Here is a 24,001-nt window from a genome sequence, read left to right as displayed (position 1 = left end):
AAGGACCCTAGCAACTCTGTTCTAAGAGATTGGATAAACTTAATGAAGAAGAAAGGACTTCTTAGCCCGCTAACCAAACAAGTCGAAGTTCAGCATCCATTTCCTGAAACATACGGCTCCGATGTTGGGGCAGAAGTAGGGTTTTCCGGAAGGCGCTCGCGTATAAATTGTCCAGCCCGAACTGGGGGGGTGGGGGGTGTTTCCAGATCCTTCCGAAGTAGCATTTTATTTACACTTTTTTGAACAAAGCCCCGCAGGGCTGTGGACCAAAGACACCTTTAGAAAAATTCTGATAAATTCTCGCCTCCTTTCCCGATCAGCTGGGAATCTTGCCGAAAGGCGGAGCTGACGGGGAAGAGTCGAAGGTCCTGGAAATCGAAAGTGGAAGCGAACTTCGAGAAGCGAGTACCACGAATTTCGGAGGTAAATAATTTGGGACGCGCCATGAACCAAGTAGCTATTTTCTTCCCTAAAGTTGCGAAGATCTACAAAAATCACGCCTTTCTTTTAACGTAGAATTGCCTTCCGTGACCGCGACAGTGTTAACCTCTCCTCCAGTCATGACGTTACCTGACAGAAATGGTGTAGGGTCTCCTGCTTGGGCGGGGGTTGGGCTAGATGACCTACAAGGTCTCTTTCAACTATATTAATTTGTTACGATTCCCGAAAAGTGGGTACTCTCGTTCTTAGGTCAGAAGAGATTGGGAAAGAAAGACACTAAGCGGTTTCGTCGGGGAGCGCGCGGGGGCGGCGGCGGCCATCCTTGTGCTGTCTGAGCTTGATTGTCCTAAAGGTGCTGTTCAAAAGGCAAGTGGACTTTCGTTGTTTTTTTCCTTGAAGACGTTTCGCTTCTAGTTCGCTTCGCTTCTTGGATGAGAAGCGAAATGTCTTCAAGGAAAAAAACATAGAAAGCCCAGTTGCCTTTTGAAAAACACTTTTAGGACAACTATGACCTGGATGACTGAGAATCTCCATAGACATCTTGATCTTGGCTGTTTTCTTGCCGCCCTTTATTATGAGGAAGGAAAGGGGAGAGGTTCACATTTGGGTTGGGACCTCCTCTCTTCTCTTACCCAAGGCAAAGATGAAGTGGGAGAGTATTCCTGGGCAAAAATCTTGCTCATCTGAGGGTTTTGTTTTGTGTTTAAATGCTTATTTTTATCTAGCCTGCAAGACATTGATTATTAGAATTGCAGGATAGCAATTAATAGACCGTTTACTAACTGTTGGGCTCAGAGTTGCCAGTGCTGGGTTTTAAACTCAGATTTAGGTTTTTCACTCCCTGTCTGAATTTCTATATTTTTTAAAAACTGTTAAGAACTGTTTTTAAGATTTTCTAAATCTTACATTATATTGTATGTATTAAATAAGTACAATAATTTAAAATAATTTATTGTATTTTTGGTCATCTGTGGTTTTTGTGTTAAATCTTGGTTTATTGAGCCTGAAATCTCATTTTAAAATTTCCTGTTCCAACTTTGATAAATAGGTAAAAATAATTAATTTTAAAACTGATTTATTGTCAGTGTGTGTGTGTGTGTGTGTGTGTAGAATCTGGATTTATTTGAGCGCAAAATCTTGAGTTATTTTTTTAGGAAACCCTGCTGGCAACCTTAGTTGTTTTTAGATCTTGGTGAAAGGAACACAGAACAGCCAGAAAACATTTGATAAGTTTACAAAGGTGATAAGTTTTCATACGCTGATCTTTCAGATGAGACAAAAGTGTGATCAGGAGCAATTGAGCACTATCCAACCTCTATCTTTAGCAACTGCTTGAGAAGAGGTCATGCCTCAAAGACCAACAGATAATGTCATTGTGTTTGGGAGTCTTATTTGCCACAGGGGATATTTTTTCATCCTTCTATTCTAAGATATGTTGACTTATCTCCATTCACCCCTGCTGCAGTAGATAGCAATGCCATTGACATCAGTGGTTTCATAACTGCAGATGTTTTGCTCTCTCTGGGTGGAACAAGCTAGCATGAGAAGGAAACAAATAATACTAAAAAATACTAGTTTCTCATCTACCTGAAGAACAAATACTATTTCAAGATGTTGCTAGAGCGGAACTCGAGAGAATCTTTGCCAATACTCAGAGACTGAGGGAGACCAACCTTGTAAGGGATAAGGCAACTAGAAGATGAGGCAATCAGACATACAGATTGAATAGGATGTTCAGACTAAAAATTAGATTAGTTAGATTTCATACACCATTTGTCCCAAACTCTGAATGATCAAAGACAAATAAGAGCTGTTAATTGTGATCTCTTTTGCCATGAGAAATACAATTATTAAATTTGACAGGATAATAACAGACTTACAACCTATAATGCCCCAAGTTGCACACTTGTTAGATAGATTATATTAACTTGGGGACATTTCAGGCATCTCTAGTTGATGATGGGGTGGTTTTTTTTGTTTTTTTTTTTTTGTTTTTTTTTGCTTTTAAAAAAAAGCTGACTGTTGTACATACTAACTTCTGCTAAAAGACTCAAAAAGAGTAGTTCTAGAAAAAATACCATATACAGGCTTAACATTGCTAGATGTTATTAGAATTATACATGGACATCCTGACTTCTCTTGGTCTCTCTTTATCAGATTATACCAAAATGAATGAGACAGTGCCTTGAGAGCTATAAGAAATAATCATTATATTTTAGTTATTTTAGAGATTTATCACAATTCTCTATAGAATTTGGCCTGGATGTGTGAGAGATTGCTCATTATGACAGTAGATAAATCATTGGGCAATTACCAAAGAGTTGTTGGAGACAAAATTAATAAGATCAAAATCACCGACCTGATAACAGCATATACTAACTCTAATAGACTTGAACAGTGAGATGACATTTGAGGAGCACCACCTTTACAGTGAAAGTCCATTGTTGGTAGAAGAATATTGAAGAAATATTCAAACAAATTTGTAAGTATAAGAGTATCTGCTGATCCTGATGAACAATGGGGTGTAGCTATGGCTTGTCCAGCACCATCTCAATATCCAGGATCCAAGACACTGTTTACTATTTTTCACCTGAGATTTTTTGAAAATCATAAAGTGTCCACTAACTAGTTCACTTATTATAAGTGTTCACTGGTTATTGTTGTTGTTTTTAAAAGATAATTGGGGTTGCCAAAAGTTACATTCATATAACATTTAAAATATAACATATGGTTGCTTCATAATTATGGTATCTCATCTGCCAGCAATATAATGGAAAAGAAGATTAGGTACTTACATGGTTAGGTATTTTTGTTAATTTTTACTGGATCTGTTGATAAGGAGAGTTGAAGACTGAGAGATGAGGTAATAGAAAATGGGGTGAAGTATACAATCAAGATATATTTGGTTGTATTCTAAAAGACAGTGATAAGTTGTTAATGTTGAATATATTTGCTATGGTTGATTCTTACTGTTTTCTTATGGGGGGATTTCTTTTTCTTTTTCCACAGCTTTTTTCGTTTTTAAAATGTATTTTTGTATTGGGTTTTTAATATTAGTTTTATCTATTTAGTAAAATTATAAATAAAAGTATTAGGAAAAAATATGTGATTTAGCTTATCCCATTTTTACATGAAACTTATTAAAAGTGAAAAATGAGGAGAAAGGAGGAGGGATATTGATAATCAGAAAGTCTTCCAGTGGTTAAAAAGTGGGGATTTTAGTTTATAAGATCTCTCTATTTCTTATAGTCCCTTGAAGCTGATTAAATTATGCAAAAGTTGCATACAATCACAGAATGACTTGAGATATTCCCCTATGAAATGTACTCCAAATGCCAACCTTCAATTTTTTCTTCCAGGACTATCACCACAATGGATTTAACTACAGCAAGCAGTACTGAAAAATCTCAGGAGTCAGAAAATGAGGGAGAGGGAGGGAGGGAGGGAGGGAGGGAGAGAGAGAGAGAGAGAGAGAGAGAATGTGTGTGTGTGTGTGCGCGCGTGTGTGTGTGTGTGTGCAGCTTCTGCTTTTTTAGGAAGAAGCAGTGTTTGTTTATCTTAAAATGATTAATATATTATGGTTTAGCAAAGGCCTATATGTCTATTTGTATTGATATTCCTATCCATCCATCTATCTACTATCTATCTATCTAGCATTCTGTCTGTCTATCTGTCTGTCTATCTATCCATCCATCCATCCATCCATCCATCCATCCATCCATCCATCCATCCATCTATCTATCTATCTATCTATCTATCTATCTATCTATCTATTTATCTATCTATCTATTTACCTGGTTCACCGACAAATGTGTGACCAACGAAACCAGGGTGAGAAAACCGCGAGTTCGAAATTGCGCCGACGAATGAGCGTAGAAGCGTGCCGACAAAAGCTTGCCTTCAACAAACAATAACAATCTAATAATCCTGACCCTAATCCTAAACCTAAACCTAAACCTAACCCTGAACCTAAACCTAAACCTAACCCTGAACCTAACCCTTTCCTTAACTTAAATCGTGCTTTTGTGGGCGCGCTTTTGTCGGGGCGCTGTTGTAGACGCGTTTATAACATCGCAATTTTCTCGCCGCAGTTTTATCGGCGTGCTTTTGTCATGCGCGTATTTGTCGGGTCACATATCTACCTATCTATCCAATCTATGCTAGGAATACAAATACCACCCGCAGGGGTGAGAATGAATAGTACTGTATCTTAATTGTTCCTAGCATGGTATTCTTCTGGACATAAAGCTCTGATATTTTCCTGGGATCTGTTGGACCCATTGTAGCTGGGATCTGTTGGACCTATTCTAGTCACAGCCTTCCATATGCGCTCTAATTTCCCCTTTAAGCCCTGGTATTTCTCCAGTTTCTTATATTCATTTTTTCCTGAAGTTGTTGTCAATTGGCACTGCTAACCTGTATCACTTGGTAGTGCCAAGTGATTGATTAGTTATAGACATTTAATAAGGTTAAAACTTGGAAGACATTCATATTATGGATCCTGGCTTATACGGAAGTCTGCAAAAGATCTGAAAATGATGATTTGTTTGGGAACAATTGTCATAAAGCAATCATTGATTGGGCTTGAAGAAAAAAATGGTATTATTTGTTTGTTTGGTTGATTGATTGTTTCCTTTATGACCATGAGAGGAAGAAAGGGTTTTCACTATAATTTATTCATAGTGGAATTGACTTATGGAACCCTCACACTGTATGTTATTACAAATGAAGACTTTCTCACCATCCTTTAAATTTTCTTAAGTTATTCTTCCACATGAGGGGAATGCTCCCTTCTCAGTTCTATTGCCCATTCCTTTGTGGTCACCTTCATATTTCCTTTGTAGGAAGAAGGCTGTGAAACATCTTTTCGTCCACAGGAGTTCTTCCTCCACTTGTGTAGTGACAGCTTTGTTGCAAGCAGATCTTAGAAGATGACAATGGACCAAATCTTAAAGGAGATTGAGAGATGCCAGGTATTTTATTTGGAGAAGAGGATTATCTTTAGTGGTTCAAATGAAATATGTGGGTGTTCAGTCATTCCTTAGAAACCCTCATCTACACTCCTACCTATAGGTCAAGTTTGAGTGCTCGGTAACTTTTGACTTTTACTAAACATGACCCATCATTAATATTCCACATCATTGATTCCTATTGTTGAACCAAGAACATATGGTACTATTCTTAATAGATTTTCTTTAGCCTTCCATTTAAATTAACTTTGTCTTAGTTTAAGCATACGAGAAAATGTCTGATTGCCCTTTGGTTGTTTTTTCAACTTCAGGATACATGGAAAAGTTTAGAAGGAGACTGCTTATCCTTGAAGGCAAATACAAGGGCAAGTGAGCAGGACTTGGTCAAGTTCCAAGAAGAATATGAGCTTCTCGGTCAAAAACTTATTGAAGCGGAAAATGAGGCTCAGGCCCAGGAAGCCTCTTTCCAGGTCTGACCATTTTAAATCCAGAATTACATATAACCTTCCTGTAAATTTAGATTTTTAGAATTTAGATTTAGAAACTTTTAATGGAAGAACAGTTTGACTGCATCATTATCTTACTTCTGATTGCCTACAGAAATCTCCAGGAAATGAAGATGAGACCCACTACAATAGCTCTAATGTGCCAAATTTTAAAAATAGACTAGATAGATAGATAGATAGATAGATAGATAGATAGATAGATAGATAGATGATAGATAGATAGATAGATAGATAGATAGATAGATAGATAGATAGATATTGTTTCAGTTAAGCCTTACATTGTTGCCTATTTTACATACTTTCTTTCTTCTTGCAGCCACTGGATGAATAAATTTGAAGTGGAGACTTCTAAGACCTTGGTCTTCTCATCTATAGAATTTTTCTTAAGAATTTGGACCCAAATTAGAATTTCCCCCTGTTATTACTATTGCACATTGCTAGCTTTGCTTTCAGACACTTCGGTAAAATCTAATAAGATAAACTGTGCATGCCATGCCAATTGGACATCCCAGTTGGAATATATTAGAAGTCACAATTTCTAATGTAGAAATGAAACCGTGCAGCCTGTAGCAAGGAAGATGTGTCACCTTCTGTTTAATAGCAGAAAAGCTTGATCAAACTCACATTCCAAATAACTCTGCCAGCCTGTGTTTAATCACCTGTCTATGTTTCATTATGGCTTCCTCAACCCAGTTTTTAAGGGACTCAATAACCCAATAAAGGACAGAATTAAATTTGCAAAATATACTTAACTAAAATATACTTATAGTTCAGAGTATTGAGGCAAAGATTGCCATTGTTTCCAACTTTCTGTTATGTCCAGAATTGTTCCTACCAGATTCTCTAGGTTCAGACTCTTGTCTCAAGATGAAACCCTGGAGTGGGTTTCTACTGTAGTTATCTAGAAGTTGATAGGCTGTAATCTGTTTTCTCAGAAGAAACAGTAGTGCATCTTTGGATTGTCATCCAATGGCAAAGAAATGTCACTTGTTCAGATTTGATGACCTACTATCTTTCCTACAGAAAAAGCTTCAATTGGAAAAGAAGGATTCAAAGCAGCTAATGCAAGAAAAATTGGCATTGGAAAATGAATTGAAACATCTGGAGCAGCTCCATGCAACCCAGGAACAAATTCGTAAGGTATCAGGAGAAATGGTTTTAAAGATTTTTTTAAAATATGGCTCTGTAAAACTATATTATTTTATTTAAATTCCTATAGGCAAGCTTCAGCTCAGACCTATACAAATTATTCAAAACCTCAGTCAGAATTCTTCTTCAGATTTCTTCATTTGGAGAAATTCTCTAAACCACTTATTTTTCTTTTTTTCTTTCCCTATTAAATATTTGTATTTATCTCAGATAAGATGTTACGTATAAAATAAACAGTTACGGTGACAATAAAAAGAAAGACAAAAATTACAGACAAGACAAAAAACTAAGTAATAATAAAAATGTGCACAACATAAATAGAATCAACATTAAATATATATTGACCATCTTCATTGAATGTTGAGAGATGTTGAGAGATATGTCTCAAATAAATTTAAAAATCCCCCCCCCTCTTTGCATGAACTTTCTCATCTATATTTGCTATATTTGCTATTTTATACTATTGTTTCTTATAAAATATCTCAAATATAGAAATCTAATATCTGTCAATCAAGTTGACCCGATAACCATTCATTGGGGCTTGACATGATGTCAGTCACATTTTTTGCCTTATAAACCAACTCAGGAGGCAAAAGCATTTGGTGTAGGTATGTTTGTGTCTTGAGTCACAATTTGTGTGCTAGCACTCAAGGAACAAGTAAGCCTGTCTCTGTTTAGTGTATATAACTTTGCATTGCCCAGGTGCCAGCTGCTCTTCCTGACAGAGAAATGGTGTTTAAAGGTCATGTGGAAGAGGGAAAGATGGAGAGCTTGCCAGAAATGTTGAGTTTTTTGCCCCAGATCCGATACCCTGTACTTGGGGGATCAGCTCTCATCACCTTTGAGGATCCTGAAGGTAGGAACAGTGACATTCCCATTCTCAGCATGATGTTGTGAATCATAGTGGAAGTAAATAATATGAATTTGTTTGGAGGAGGAGAATCAAAATACTGTAAGAATAACATGATTTATATTGACTTCAAATAAGTAAGTTCAGGCTTACTTTGCCATTGGGATGTGTGTCTTTATTTAGCTTTAAGTGGTAAAGTTCATTCCTTTAAAATTGAAGAAAAATATTAAGCAGAAGAAATAAAAGGGAAGTATTATATGGATATTAATAGCAGCTTTTTTAACCTGATCTGTATCATTTTAACCGGTGACATTTCTCTATACCATAACAAAATAATAATAATAAGAAAAGCTCTCCTACTTACGGAATGACGTATTGTAGCCTTTCATTCAAGCAACCTATTTTCTATTCAGAGGAAATGATCTTGCCTAAAATATGGAAACAATCTGTAAGTTTCAGTAAGAACTAGGACTGAGTGCAATAAGAGAATTTGGTAGGGATATTGTGATCGAGGCAGTGACCCCTTTACAGGTTCCTGGGCACCACTGCTTGATCTTGCACAGTGATCCAGATATTTTTCAAAGATTTAAAAAAAAAGAATCAACAAAAGAAAATTCATTTAAAGCAGAGATTCCAATTTCAAGAACTCTCCCTTTTGTATTTTTGGCACTACCATTAGAAGTGGTATTCAGCAGGTTCTGACCAGTTCTGGAGAACCGGTAGCGGAAATTTTGAGTAGTTCGGAAAACCAGTAAATACCACCTCTGACTGGCCCCACCCCTATCTATTCTCTGCCCCCCCCCCCCCCGAGTTCCAGCTGATCAGGAGCAAATGGGGATTTTGCAGAAACCTTCCTCTGGAGTGGGGAGGGAATGGAGATTTTACAGTATCCTTTCCCTGCCATGGCCACCAAGCCAAGCCCATCAAGCCATGCCAGACCCACCAAGCCATGCCCATAGAACTGGTAGTAAAAAAAATTGAATCACACCACTGATTACCATCATATATTTTTTTTAGAAATTGATTTTTTTTCACTCCATCATATATTGAATTCACTGGTAAAGAACCCCAAATTCTGCACTCATTCAAGCAATGAGATGGTCCAAAAATTCTGAATGAGGAAATTAATTAGGGATTGTTGAACTGACACAAGATGCAAATAGAAAAGGTTTAGTTTAAATATGTCTCTTCCATGGCTTTTCCCCATCAGTTGCCAGGAGGATCATCCAAATAGGACAGCATTGCATTCAACTAGATGAATGGAGCTACATGGACGTGAAGGCTGAAGCTATGACATTGTTGCTGCCCTCATTCTTAAAGGTGAATTCTATAGCCTTTGACTGTGGATGAATGTATGCATTGGAGGATCTACTGTAGAAAGGGACTCTAACTGCAATTAATATTATCTTCTCATTGTCTTCTCATCCAATCTACCTAAATCTGTAATTAAATATATCCAATCAGTCTTGTTTATTGTTTCAGTCCCTTAATAGATGAGTTGAAGAGGGAATGTTGGTAGGCACATCTCATCATATGGTGAGATGTAGGAGTTTGAAAAAAAGTGGGCTAGCAATTCAAATTAAAATAAAGCAAAAACATTCCTCCTTGCATTTTTAAGCTGCAAAGTTACATAATTTATCTATCACTTACATAACTTGTTTGAATTTTAATTTTTGGTGGCATATTTTCCATAAATTAATTAAGGAAAAAGTCAATGCACTAAGCATTAAAGCTGTGGTCCAACCACTGAAAATCCATTCTTGCCTTTTTTTGCATTTGCTGTTTCACCCAGGGCTGCCCACCTTTCAAGGGATGCAGGGAGTCAAATCAAATGAAACTTTAATCCCCTGAAAATTGAATTGTATGCACCATTCTGCATCATACTTTCTTAAATGATCAGCTATCATTGTTCAAAAATATCATTCTGGAGAACAGAGAAGTTATTCCCCTGTTCACATTCTTCTATACCCAGTTACATTTTTTATTTTTATTATATTCTTAAGCTCTAAAAAGTCCCTATTAATGGCAACACAAAATAACAACAGCAACAAGCACTACGTGCCAGCGAATAGCAAATAGCAGGGAAGCAAAAGCAACAAGACCTAGTGATGGCTAAGAGCAGGAAAGTTGAAGAAAGAGACTGAGGGACTAATTCTGGCTGCACAAGCCTTAAGAACAGATGCATACAAAGCCAGAAATGAGAAGACAACAAAGACAGTAAGCGCCACTTATGCAAAGAAGCTGAAGAAACAGTGGACCACCTGGTAAGTTATTGCAAGAAAATTGCCCAGAATGACTACAAGCAATGACATGACAATGGTGCATTGGAAGATCTGCAAGAAATATCATTTGCTGCAAGCAGGAACTGATGCAACCGTAAAGTAGAGAAAGTCATAGAAAATAAAGAAGCTAAATTGCTTTGGGACTTTAGAATTTAAATAGACAACCTGCCACGTAACACCCCAGACTTATCAATTGTTGATAATAAAGACAAAAAAGTTGAGATTGTGGACATAGCAATACCTGGAGACAGCAGAATAGAAGAGAAAGAACTGGAAAACTTAACAAAATACAAAGACATAGAAATAGAACGACTGTGGCAAAAGCAAGCAAGGATAGTACCAAATAATAATAAGAGCCTTGGGTGCAATCCCAAAACAACTAGAGCACCACTTGAACACCATTCGCATTGACAAATTCATCATCAGTTAATTGCGAAAGGCAGCTTTACTAGGAGAGCTTCCATCCTGTGAAGATATCTGTAACAGCATTAAACATCCACATATGGCTATCCAAGGTCCTTGAAAAGAATTCAATAGGCAGACAAAAATTAAATATCCAGTCTGAAAATCTGGCTGCCTGTACAACAGATGATGATGATGATACAACACAACAAAAAAACAATAACAACAAAGACGATGATTTCGAACACCATCAATTCAGAACTCAATAGTAGACAAAAATGTTAAATCCGGTCTGAACATCTGGTTGACTATGCGACAAGTAATAACAATAACAATTAATAATAAATAATAATAATAATTACCGTTGAGCAACTGTAAAAAAAGGAGTCATGTATTGTCCTGATTGTAATTGGAGTCCTTGGAGCAATACCTAAAGGGCTACCTTGCTATCTGGAAATTCTAAATTTACCTGACTTGAACATTCCGACTCTACAAAAAACCACCCTACTTGGAACAGCTTATATCCTCTGACGTTACCTTAACAGTTCCTAGGTCCTTGGTTAGGCTTCGAGCTGTTGAGCTCCCAACGAGCCCCAAAGGCTGTGAATTTCACCAAAGATTAACAACAACAACAACAACAATAATAATAATAATTGCGATGTCTATGATTGTGACCTTGTTTTTCTCTCACTGGTTGAGAAAAACAAGGTGACAATCATAGACATCGCAATATCAGGTGATAGCAGGGTCGCTGAGAAGGAAGATGAAAACAATCGCAAAGTACCAGGACTTAAAAATCGAAATTCAACAACTATGGCACAAACCAGCAGTGGTAATTCCAGTGGTAATTGTCACACTGGGTGCTATTCCAAAAGCACTGGAATTACATTTAAAACAGTTAAAAATTGACAAAATCACCATCAGTCAAATGCAAAAAGCCGCAAAGCTTGGATCTGCACGCATATTCCGAAAATACGTTACGACGTCCTAGGCCCCTGGGTGAGGCCCGACTAGTAACCAATGCCAAATCCGGCAAAACAACTGGCCACTGTGTATATTGTATAATAATAATAATCATCATCATCATCATCAATTCAGTAGCACAAATGATCAATTTAGATTTCAAAATTTTCCTAACTCTATTAAAACAAAAAACTACTGAAGGCCCAACAGACGAAACAAGAATACAGAAAAGATGTGATAAAATCAAGAATGGAGAGTTGGCAGAACAAAGCACTGCATGGCCAATTTCTGGAAAAAATAAAAAATAAAGTGGACAGTGAACAAACTTGGTTATGGTTAACAACAGGTACATTAAAGAAAGAAACAGTCACTAATCCTGGCTGCGCAAGAACAAGCTATCCGCACAAATGCCATTAAGGCCAAAATCGAAAAATCCTCTGATGATGCCAAATGCAGACTTTGCAAAGAAGCTGATGAAACTGTTGATTACATACTCAGCTGCTGTAAAAAAATCGCGCAGACTGATTATAAATTGCGGCACAATTCAGTAGCACAAATGATCTATTGGAATTTGTGCAAAAATTATAATATTAAAACATCAACAAACTGGTGGGAACATAAGCCTGAAAAAGTCACCGAAAATCAGATGGACAAGATCTTGTGGGATTTCCGTATACAAACGGACAAAATACTGGCGCATAATACACCAGACATCACACTGGTTGAGAAAAATAAGGTCACAATTATAGACATCGCAATACCAGGTGATAGCAGGGTCGCCGAGAAGGAACATGAAAAAATAGCAAAATACCAGGATTTAAAAATCAAAATTCAGCGACTATGGCACAAACCAGCAGTGGTAATTCCAGTGTTAATTGTCACACTGGGTGCTATTCCAAAAGCACTGGAATTACATTTAAAACAGTTAAAAATTGACAAAATCACCATCAGTCAAATGCAAAAGGCCGCACTGCTTGGATCTGCACGCATATTACGAAAATACGTTACGACGTCCTAGGCCCCTGGGTGGGGCCCGACTAGTAACCAATGCCAAATCCAGCGAAACAACTGGCCGCTGTGATACAATTGTATAATAATAATAATAATAAATCCGTCTATAACAAAAAATAAAAAAATTAAGGGCAGATGCTAGTAACTTAAAGAACATGCATGAGCAACGGCTTAAAAACAACAAAATCATAGATCGGCTAATCAGGAGATATAGATTGGATACAAGAAACATCAATGAAGCTGTAGAGATTGTAAAACAGCAGATAACAGCAACAGCTAGAAAAATTGAAAGATATGCGGCACGAATCATCCAATATAAACAAAATCAGCAATTTCGATCAGACCAACGGCGTTTTTATCAAAGTCTTAATGTGAATGGTGACACCAAAAGTGAAAAACCAGAAAAGCAGGCCACAGTTGAATTCTGGAAAGAATTGTGGGAAAATGCAAAGGACTACAACAAGGAAGCAAAGTGGATACATGACTTTGAGAAAAGCATTGGCAACAAACAAATGCAAGTATTAGAAATAACAACTGAGATGATCAAAAATCGAGTTAAAAAGGTAAAGAATTGGACATCACCTGGAAAGGACCAATTACATGGTTTCTGGCTCAAATATCTGACCAGTTTACAAGCAATATTGGCCAGGCAACTGAATGAAATTTTACAAAAGGGCCAAATTGATGAATGGTTGACAACTGGAAAAACATACTTGATTCAGAAAGATCCAACTAAAGGAACAACACCTGAAAACTATAGACCAATAACATGCTTACCAACAACCTTCAAATTACTCACAGGCATTATTGCAGATAACATGATGGATTATTTGGAAACAAACAACATCTTGCCAGTAGAGCAAAAAGGCAACAAAAGAAGGAGCAGGGGCACAAAAGATCAGCTTCTAATTGATAAAATGATATTAGAAAATTGTAAGAACAGAAAAACGAACTTGAATATGGTCTGGATTGATTACAAAAAGGCATTTGACTCACTGCCACATAGTTGGATCATAAAATGCTTAGAAACAACTGGCATTAGCAAAAATATTACATCCTTTACTGAAAAGGCAATGAAACAATGGAGAACTGAGTTGGCAGTAGGGAATGAGAGCTACGGAATGGTTAATATCAAGCGAGGAATTTTCCAGGGTGATTCACTTTCACCTCTTCTCTTCATCATCGCAATGATCCCACTATCAGTAATCTTAAAAAAAATGAAATTAGGCTACCAAACAGCCAAAAAAGCTGAAAAAATTTCACATTTACTATATATGGATGATTTGAAACTCTATGGAAAGTCAGAAATAGAAATCCAATCATTGACAAATACAGTCCGAGTATTCAGCACCGATATTTCAATGCAGTTTGGCATGGAAAAATGCGCCACTGTATCCATAAAAAGGGGCAAAATCACTGCATCTGAGGGAATTGAAATGCCCAATGGCCAACTAATTAAATGCAAAGAAAATGAAGCCTACAAATACTTAGGCATTCTGCAGTTGGATAACATCAAGCATGGAGAAGTAAAAACTATTGTCAGGCGAGAGTACACCAACAGAGTTAGGAAAATTTTGAAATCTAAATTGAATGGTGGAAATACAATCAAGGCCATAAATACCTGGGCAATACCAGTTATAAGATACACAGCTGGCATAGTTAACTGGACACAAGCTGATTTGGACCTTTTGGACCGAAAAACCAGGAAACTAATGACAATGCACTACAGTTTACACCCACGTGGTGATACTGATAGACTATATCTGCCCCGAAAATCAGGTGGCAGAGGATTATTACAAGTGAAGCAAACAGTTGAAGAAGAAAAACATGCACTGGCTGATTATTTAAAAGACACTCAAGAACATCTATTAATCGAAGTAAAGAACAAAAATCTACTGAAGGCCCAACAGACAAAACAAGAATACAGAAAAGATGTGATAAAATCAAGAATGGAGAGTTGGCAGAACAAAGCACTGCATGGTCAATTTCTGGAAAAAATAAAAGATAAAGTGGACAGTGAACAAACTTGGTTATGGTTAATAACAGGTACATTAAAGAAAGAAACAGAGTCACTAATCCTGGCTGCGCAAGAACAAGCTATCCGCACAAATGCCATTAAGGCCAAAATCGAAAAATCCTCTGATGATGCCAAATGCAGACTTTGCAAAGAAGCTGATGAAACTGTTGATCACATACTCAGCTGCTGTAAAAAAATCGCGCAGACTGATTATAAATTGCGGCACAATTCAGTAGCACAAATGATTCATTGGAATTTGTGCAAAAATTATAATATCAAAACAGCAAAAAACTGGTGGGAACATCAGCCTGAAAAAGTCACCGAAAATCAGATGGTCAAGATCTTGTGGGATTTCCGTATACAAACCGACAAAATACTGGCGCATAATACACCAGACATCACACTGGTTGAGAAAAATAAGGTCACAATCATAGACATCGCAATACCAGGTGATAGCAGGGTCGCCGAGAAGGAACATGAAAAAATCGCAAGATACCAGGACTTAAAAATCGAAATTCAACGACTATGGCACAAACCAGCAGTGGTAATTCCAGTGGTAATTGGCACACTGGGTGCTATTCCAAAAGCACTGGAATTACATTTAAAACAGTTAAAAATTGACAAAATCACCATCAGTCAAATGCAAAAAGCCGCACTGCTTGGATCTGCACGCATATTACGAAAATACGTTACGACGTCCTAGGCCCCTGGGTGGGGCCCGACTAGTAACCAATGCCAAATCCGGCGAAACAACTGGCCGCTGTGATACAATTGTACAATAATAATAATAATAACTCCGCCGTTGCCGGTCCCAAACCCGGATGAGAAAGGAGGAAGGTTGGGGTCAGGTTGGCATCTGGTCCCATAAAAAAAAAACCCGCCAACCCATACAATATGGTGAAAAATCAAATAAGAATTCCATACCGCATCGGTCGTCGCGCGGGTTAACAAGGGCCGCGGTGGATGTTGGGGTCCCTGGACATCCGTCGACAAGTGGGCTACAAGTGGACCAGCCAACAAAACGACAAAAATATAGTGCAGATGAAAACCGTGCCATAATGGCCTGTTACTACAACTCAGAGCCAGAAAAAAGAGGCTATTTAAAGAGAATGTATGAATTATGGAAACAACAATAGCCACATTCAAATGTTAGTGAACAACGACTAGCAGATCAAAGGCGATTTATTATACGGAATAAAGTGTTTAGTGAAGTTGAACATGAGGAAATTCAGGCAAATTGCAAAACCCCCAAAACAATATCACAAGCGGAAATAACTGATATTCAAGACACAACTAAAGACATTATAGTAGAACTCCCAGAAGAAGCTCTCGGGGAGGAAATAACATCACCACCACTAGAACCAGTTATCACTGAACCAACTGATGAACTAACTCAAAAACAAAAAGAATTGAAGGATAAGATCATGGAGCATTTTCTGCTTAATGAGGAAAGGCAACGTTTACCATCACTAAAAACTGTGCCTAAGAAAATTTTGGCCCCTATCATGAAAATGGTTAATGCAGTGTTTTCAACAATTGAACCGGGATCCATCTTGGAAACAAACCAGTTAATGTACAGCGCAGCTGTAATAGTCACTAATGAACTAGGCATTAAAATTAAAGTACCTAGTCACACAACAGAAAAAGCATCAAAGCCAAAGTGGAAAATCCGTTTAGAACAAAAAATCAAAAAATTAAGGGCAGATGCTAGTAACTTAAAGAACATGCATGAGCAACGGCTTAAAAACAACAAAATCATAGATCGGCTAATCAGGAGATATAGATTGGATACAAGAAACATCAATGAAGCTGTAGAGATTGTAAAACAGCAGATAACAGCAACAGCTAGAAAAATTGAAAGATATGAGGCACGAATCATCCAATATAAACAAAATCAGCAATTTCGATCAGACCAACGGCGTTTTTATCAAAGTCTTAATGTAAATGGTGACACCAAAAGCGAAAAACCAGAAAAACAGGCCACAGTTGAATTCTGGAAAGAATTGTGGGAAAATGCAAAGGACTACAACAAGGAAGCAAAGTGGATACATGACTTTGAGAAAAGCATTGGCAACAAACAAATGCAAGTATTAGAAATAACAACTGAGATGGTCAAAAATCGAGTTAAAAAGGTAAAGAATTGGACATCACCTGGAAAGGACCAATTACATGGTTTCTGGCTCAAATATCTGACCAGTTTACATGCAATATTGGCCAGGCAACTGAATGAAATTTTACAAAAGGGCCAAATTGATGAATGGTTGACAACTGGAAAAACATACTTGATTCAGAAAGATGCAACTAAAGGAACAACACCTGAAAACTACAGACCAATAACATGCTTGCCAACAACCTTCAAATTACTCACAGGCATTATTGCAGATAACATGATGGATTATTTAGAAACAAACAACATCTTGCCAGTAGAGCAAAAAGGCAACAAAAGAAGGAGCAGGGGCACAAAAGATCAGCTTCTAATTGATAAAATGATATTAGAAAATTGTAAGAACAGAAAAACAAACTTGAATATGGCCTGGATTGATTACAAAAAGGCATTTGACTCACTGCCACATAGTTGGATCATAAAATGCTTAGAAACAACTGGCATTAGCAAAAATATTACATCCTTTACTGAAAAGGCGATGAAACAATGGAGAACTGAGTTGGCAGTAGGGAATGAGATCTACGGAATGGTTAATATCAAGCGAGGAATTTTCCAGGGTGATTCACTTTCACCTCTTCTCTTCATCATCGCAATGATCCCACTATCAGTAATCTTTAAAAAAATGAAATTAGGCTACCAAACAGCCAAAGAAGCTGAAAAAATTTCACATTTACTATATATGGATGATTTGAAACTCTATGGAAAGTCAGAAATAGAAATCCAATCATTGACAAACACAGTCCGAGTATTCAGCACCGATATTTCAATGCAGTTTGGCATGGAAAAATGCGCCACTGTATCCATAAAAAGGGGCAAAATCACTGCATCTGAGGGAATTGAAATGCCCAATGGCCAATTAATTAAATGCAAAGAAAATGAAGCCTACAAATACTTAGGCATTCTGCAGTTGGATAACATCAAGCATGGAGAAGTAAAAACTATTGTCAGGCGAGAGTACACCAACAGAGTTAGGAAAATTTTAAAATCTAAATTGAATGGTGGAAATACAATCAAGGCCATAAATACCTGGGCAATACCAGTTATAAGATACACAGCTGGTATAGTTAACTGGACACAAGCTGATTTGGACCTTTTGGACCGAAAAACCAGGAAACTAATGACAATGCACTACAGTTTACATCCACGTGGTGATACTGATAGACTATATCTGCCCCGAAAATCAGGTGGCAGAGGATTATTACAAGTGAAGCAAACAGTTGAAGAAGAAAAACATGCACTGGCTGATTATTTAAAAGAAAGTCAAGAACATCTATTAATCGAAGTAAAGAACAAAAATCTACTGAAGGCCCAACAGACAAAACAAGAATACAGAAAAGATGTGATAAAATCAAGAATGGAGAGTTGGCAGAACAAAGCACTGCATGGCCAATTTCTGGAAAAAATAAAAGATAAAGTGGACAGTGAACAAACTTGGTTATGGTTAACAACAGGTACATTAAAGAAAGAAACAGAGTCACTACTCCTGGCTGCGCAAGAACAAGCTATCCGCACAAATGCCATTAAGGCCAAAATCGAAAAATCCTCTGATGATGCCAAATGCAGACTTTGCAAAGAAGCTGATGAAACTGTTGATCACATACTCAGCTGCTGTAAAAAAATCGCGCAGACTGATTATAAATTGCGGCACAATTCAGTAGCACAAATGATCCATTGGAATTTGTGCAAAAATTATAATATTAAAACAGCAACAAACTGGTGGGAACATCAGCCTGAAAAAGTCACCGAAAATCAGATGGTCAAGATCTTGTGGGATTTCCGTATACAAACCGACAAAATACTGGCGCATAATACACCAGACATCACACTGGTTGAGAAAAATAGGGTCACAATCATAGACATCGCAATACCAGGTGATAGCAGGGTCGCTGAGAAGGAACATGAAAAAATTGTGAAATACCAGGACTTAAAAATCAAAATTCAACGACTATGGCACAAACCAGCAGTGGTAATTCCAGTGGTAATTGGCACACTGGGTGCTATTCCAAAAGCACTGGAATTACATTTAAAACAGTTAAAAATTGACAAAATCACCATCAGTCAAATGCAAAAAGCCGCACTGCTTGGATCTGCACGCATATTACGAAAATACGTTACGACGTCCTAGGCCCCTGGGTGGGGCCCGACTAGTAACCAATGCCAAATCCGGCGAAACAACTGGCCGCTGTGATACAATTGTACAACAACAACAACAACAACAAAGAAGCTGATGAAACTGTTGATCACATACTCAGCTGCTGTAAAAAAATCGCGCAGACTGATTATAAATTGCGGCACAATTCAGTAGCACAAATGATCCATTGGAATTTGTGCAAAAATTATAATATTAAAACAGCAAAAAACTGGTGGGAACATCAGCCTGAAAAAGTCACCGAAAATCAGATGGTCAAGATCTTGTGGGATTTCCGTATACAAACCGACAAAATACTGGCGCATAATACACCAGACATCACACTGGTTGAGAAAAATAAGGTCACAATCATAGACATCGCAATACCAGGTGATAGCAGGGTCGCCGAGAAGGAACATGAAAAAATCGCAAGATACCAGGACTTAAAAATCGAAATTCAACGACTATGGCACAAACCAGCAGTGGTAATTCCAGTGGTAATTGGCACACTGGGTGCTATTCCAAAAGCACTGGAATTACATTTAAAACAGTTAAAAATTGACAAAATCACCATCAGTCAAATGCAAAAAGCCGCACTGCTTGGATCTGCACGCATATTGCGAAAATACGTTACGACGTCCTAGGCCCCTGGGTGGGGCCCGACTAGTAACCAATGCCAAATCCGGCGAAACAACTGGCCGCTGTGATACAATTGTATTATAATAATAATAATGCTATACTATTATTAAATTCTACTTTCTCAAAACCTTTTCCCTTCTGATTCTAGCAGATCTCCCTGAAGCAGAGTTCCCATCAAGTGCTATTATCTGGATTGTCTGCTTTCTCTTTACCCAAGGATCAACTCCACGACAAGCTAATTCTGTTTTTCAGCAAACGGAAGAACCAAGGGGGTGAAGTGGATCATCTGGAACAGCTTCCAAACTCGGATAATGTAGTGTTGACTTTTGTAGATGATGGAGGTAGGAGAAAATGTGATAAAAGGGAGCGTGTGCCTCATGTGTCTTGGGGGGAGTAGCATTCCTTCCACAGATTGAGAGAGTCATGGTTATATCATCTCCTGGACTTATCAGTGGTTCCTCATTTGTCCTAAGATATTTTCATTGAAGCACACAAGAGCAGTTTGAGAATTGTAAGAGCATGGAACTAGAAATTTCCTAGCTTCAGAGTCTTGAGCCATCAATTGATCCCCTCTGTATATTTATCAAAACCCTTTTTTAACCAACCACTGGTACTATAGCCCCTGCATTATCCAATAGCAATTACACATCATCCTTGTTTGGTGATCACTGGCAGCTTGATCATTAAGTGAAGCCACCACTGTGCTTATTATCTTACTTCAGCTTTCCTTTTCTTTACAGACCCTCATGAATTTTAAATGTAGGAGCTGATGATAAAATTACTTTTTCATCCCCAAAGTAATTTTGAATAGTCATTAAACAACGCAGTTGCTAAATGAGGAATACTTGTAGTTCTGCAGTGTTGTACTGTTTAGTATGAGAATGACTTCCATTTTATCACTATAAATCTGATTCCTTGTATTTTATTAACTTTTCCCTTGCTCACTACACTTCATCAATACCTTATTCAATGCTTCTTAACTTTAACAACTTTAAAAGTCTATTTGGTTATTTTTTTCTTTGTAAGACAGGTGAACTGTTGTATTTCTAATTTTATCTAATTGTTTTAGAACATTATAACGTTTAGTATTTCCCCCCAAATAAGATACGGTCTTATTTTCTTTTGACCCTCCAAAATAAGCACTTGGCCTTATTTTCAGGGAGGTCTTATTATTTTTGAGATGCAGGAGGTGGTGAGCATGGTCACCTCATGGCTGCTGCTTGTTGCAACAGTTTCAGGAGGTCTTATTTTCAGGAGAAGGCTTATTTTAGCACATGCGGTCAAAAGCCCAATTGGGCTTATTATCTGGGGAGATCTTATTTTCAACGAAACAGGATAATGTTTAGTTTAGTAATTTAGTAACATTTTAATTTTAGCTTTTGTTTGAACATCCCATAAGCGTTTGATTTAAACCATGTTTTGACATTTTTCTTTTTGCTTTATTTCTCCATGCAAGTGTATTTATTTTCCTTGTAAATAGAAGGAGGTGGGCACAAAACTGAAATAAACCCAGCAACATTGTGCTCTATTATCTGTAGAATGTGCTTTGTCTTGCACCAGTACATATATGTGGGGGACAGGTCTCAATTACAGATTACAAGCCCAGGCTTTTTTCCTCCCTTGCAGTGGCTCAACGGATCGTTGAAAAAGGGCCGTTCCTGGTATTGCTTGGAAAGGAGACCCATCAGGTCAAGGCATCACATTGCTTACATGGGGAAATTGCAGATTTACAGGTAAGGGAAAACATGGACAGAGAGACACTGCATTCTCCTCTCCTTAAGCAAACTATGTTTCCCATCCCAAGACTACAGCGATGGGAGTGGCTGTTTCCTAAAAGTAATGGGTGGGGCAGATGGAGATTTTGTTTCATTTACCATAGTTTTTGGAGTATAAGATGCACCCAGGTTTTGAACAGGCAAATTAAAAAAAAATTCTTTTTTGCACTCTGCAAACCTCCCAAAAACGGCCCATTTTTCAGGAAAACGGGTCTGTTTCCCCCCCCCAAAAGGCATGAATAGCCTTTAGGAGGCTTGCAGAGTGCTCCTGGGGGGTGCCCCCTCCCAAATGAGCAAAAAATGGCCCATTTTTTATAATGAAAACAGTCCCATTTTTTGCCCCCAAAAATGAATGCAAAGCCTATAGGAGACTTATAGAATATTCCTGGGGGCTGGGAGGGCAAAATTGAGCAAAAAAACCAGCCTATTTTTCACTCATTTCTGCCTTCCCTATCCCCCAGGAGCTCTCTGAAAACCTTCTATAGACTCTGTTTTGGTGAAGGGGGTGGGGTTTCGGGAGGCAAAAAATGCTGTATTCAGTGTATAAGACACACCCAGATTTTCAGACTCTTTTTTGAGGGAAAAGGGTGCGTCTTATGCTCCGAAAAATATGGTAAATTTAACTTTAATTCAAAATATATACTGTTCACACAATTATTTGCCAGTCCCATATTTAATCATTTTTTCTCTCTCTTGTAAAAATTAAAACTTGGCATTAAATGTTTGGAGATTTCTGGGAGCCACATCACAAAATTTTGGGGCATGACGCTTGAGTGACTCTGGAATCAAAAGAGTCAAAAGCTACAAGAAAGCAGGTGGAACTTCACAACTGAAACTGCTCTTTTATATGTGCAATTCTTGACCCAGAGACAGACATTATTCTTAGGGAGGCTCTGCCCTAAACAATAGCCATCTCTGGCCCTAATTTGAAAGAGATCTTCCTTCTCAGTGCAAAAATTCCAATACATTATAGCACCAATGATTCCATAGAAAAATGGTATATAAAGGAGGAGGAAAAGGTTCCCTTTAGCTCAGATTAAAACTCTTTTCAAAAGTTGAGGAAAAGTGATTCCATAAAACCCAGGCATTTAATTGTGTAGTGCAAATATGATGGGTATCTTTGTATCTTGGTGCCAGTTGAAGAATTTAAAAGACATTCTGTGGTCCATTAAAATCACTCTAGATTGGGCCTGTCATGCATATGAACTGGATATTCAACCCCCACATATCAAAAACCCCAATTTAAAGGATCCAATCTAGATCTTTTGAATCTTGTTTTTGTTTTAACAACTTGTTCTTGGCTTTAGATTTATCTTCAACTGTGGCATTTGTTCACTGGTCTCCAATTTTTTTCCTCCATCTCAGTTGCATCCTTCCATCTGTCCTCGTACCGTCCTGCTGACAGAGATTCCAGATGTCATAGAGAGGGAGATGATGTGTGAAGCTCTGGAGATCCATTTCCAGAAGGAAAGCAAGGGTGGAGGAGAGGTGGAAGCTGCTGTGTATGTTCCAGCTGGACATTATGCAGTAGCTGTTTTTGAGGAGGAGGACTGATTCTGAATGCCAAAGCTAGAAGAGATGACATTTCATTTGTGATACAACCCAAAAAAAGTACATGGAGCATACTAATATTCCAGGAAAGAGGGGATGAAACTTTTTGATTGCTTGAATTGAAGGTTAGAGGAATGAGGTAAAAACTGAGGAACTGGATGATTAGGAGGAAAATAAGTCTATTTGTAGTTTAGATAATGGAAAGATCCTCTGCCACAATTATATCTATTTTTCAAGTCCGAACTATCCACAATGTGGTATGTGTTGTTGTTTGTTTCTTTTAGTAATTTCATTGCATGGCATTGAAGTGCCTGCTGAATTTCTAAATTTTTCTGCAGATCATGTTCAGTAAGAAAAATAAATAACCATGAAATAAGGAGGCATATGTATAAAACAATAGGCCTTAGAATGAAAAATTCAAAATTAGGAAAAAATATATACCGATAACAGAAAGCTGTAAAAGTGTAACTGTGATTTTAATGTTTAAAAAATGTTGAATAGAAATTACCGTATTTATCGGCGTATAACACGCAGTTTTAAAACTAAAATTGCAAGCTTAAACCCTGCCTGCGTGTTATACGCCGATACTCCGGGTGGCAGAAGCCCGGGACCCAGTCAAATTCGCTGCGCAAGGTGAAACGGCCGGCAGCAGCCCTGCTCTCCTGCTGCGGCTTCTGTTTCAATAGGGAAGAAAACTTCCTTTCGCTTCCCGGGCTTCTGCCGCCCGGCAGAAGCCCCGGGACCCAGTCAAATTCGGGAAGCGAAAGGAACTTTTCTTCCCTACTGAAACAGAAGCCGCAGCAGCAGCCTCGCTCTCCTGCGGCCAGCGTCCGTTTCAGTCGCTTCCCTTGTCCGTCTTGATTGCTGGAAGCAGTAACAAACGGCGCGTCCGCTCCGCATCGCCCTGACAACCACCCCAGCCGGCGGCTGCCAGGCCTCGCTGGAATCAATTGCAAAGCTGCGTTCAGCGCTTTGAGGACCTGAGGCATCTTGGGAAATGTAGTTCCCTATCAGAAAGAATGGAGTAGCTGCGAATTTGTAACAACATAATATAACTTGGTGCTTCGCAGGTTACGAAAATCTCGTTTGATTTGCACACTGTTTTTTAAAAGTTAGATAAAGAAATTATGCTGTGAAAGCGACTAGATAGCCC

The 24,001-nt window shown here is 38.0% G+C and overlaps 1 protein-coding gene across 4 annotated transcripts; it reads left to right on the top strand.

Moving 5' to 3' along the window:
* Nucleotides 1-174: 174 nt before the first annotated feature.
* On the top strand, nucleotides 175-23,241 carry IFI35 (interferon induced protein 35). Of its 4 annotated transcripts, XM_032237475.1 has the most exons (10): nucleotides 175-423; nucleotides 2,830-2,923; nucleotides 5,319-5,414; nucleotides 5,723-5,881; nucleotides 6,941-7,057; nucleotides 7,769-7,922; nucleotides 9,127-9,236; nucleotides 19,671-19,863; nucleotides 21,149-21,255; nucleotides 22,663-23,241. In XM_032237475.1, exons 3-10 carry the CDS (start codon nucleotides 5,373-5,375, stop codon nucleotides 22,849-22,851), a joined length of 1,071 nt encoding a protein of 356 aa, XP_032093366.1. In that variant the 5' UTR covers nucleotides 175-423; nucleotides 2,830-2,923; nucleotides 5,319-5,372; the 3' UTR covers nucleotides 22,852-23,241. The 4 variants fall into 4 exon arrangements, with proteins under 4 accessions (XP_032093366.1, XP_032093368.1, XP_032093365.1 ...); XM_032237477.1 differs by lacking the exon at nucleotides 2,830-2,923 and having other exon boundaries at nucleotides 19,674-19,863; XM_032237474.1 differs by lacking the exon at nucleotides 2,830-2,923.
* Nucleotides 23,242-24,001: the final 760 nt, after the last annotated feature.

The sequence above is a fragment of the Thamnophis elegans genome, chromosome Z (genome assembly GCF_009769535.1).
Source record: "Thamnophis elegans isolate rThaEle1 chromosome Z, rThaEle1.pri, whole genome shotgun sequence".
NCBI classification, from domain to species: domain Eukaryota; kingdom Metazoa; phylum Chordata; class Lepidosauria; order Squamata; family Colubridae; genus Thamnophis; species Thamnophis elegans.
This window is presented reverse-complemented; position numbering and strand designations above follow the sequence as displayed.

What these genes read in the sequence shown, in the direction of transcription:
- IFI35 (XM_032237474.1), top strand. Translation starts at nt 5,373, where the DNA reads ATGACAATGGACCAAATCTTAAAGGAGATTGAGAGATGCCAG. An exon ending in AGGAGATTGAGAGATGCCAG is followed by an intron (nt 5,415 to 5,722) that starts GTATTTTATTTG and finishes TTTCAACTTCAG; the next exon opens with GATACATGGAAAAGTTTAGA. An exon ending in GACTTTTGTAGATGATGGAG is followed by an intron (nt 19,864 to 21,148) that starts GTAGGAGAAAAT and finishes CCTCCCTTGCAG; the next exon opens with TGGCTCAACGGATCGTTGAA.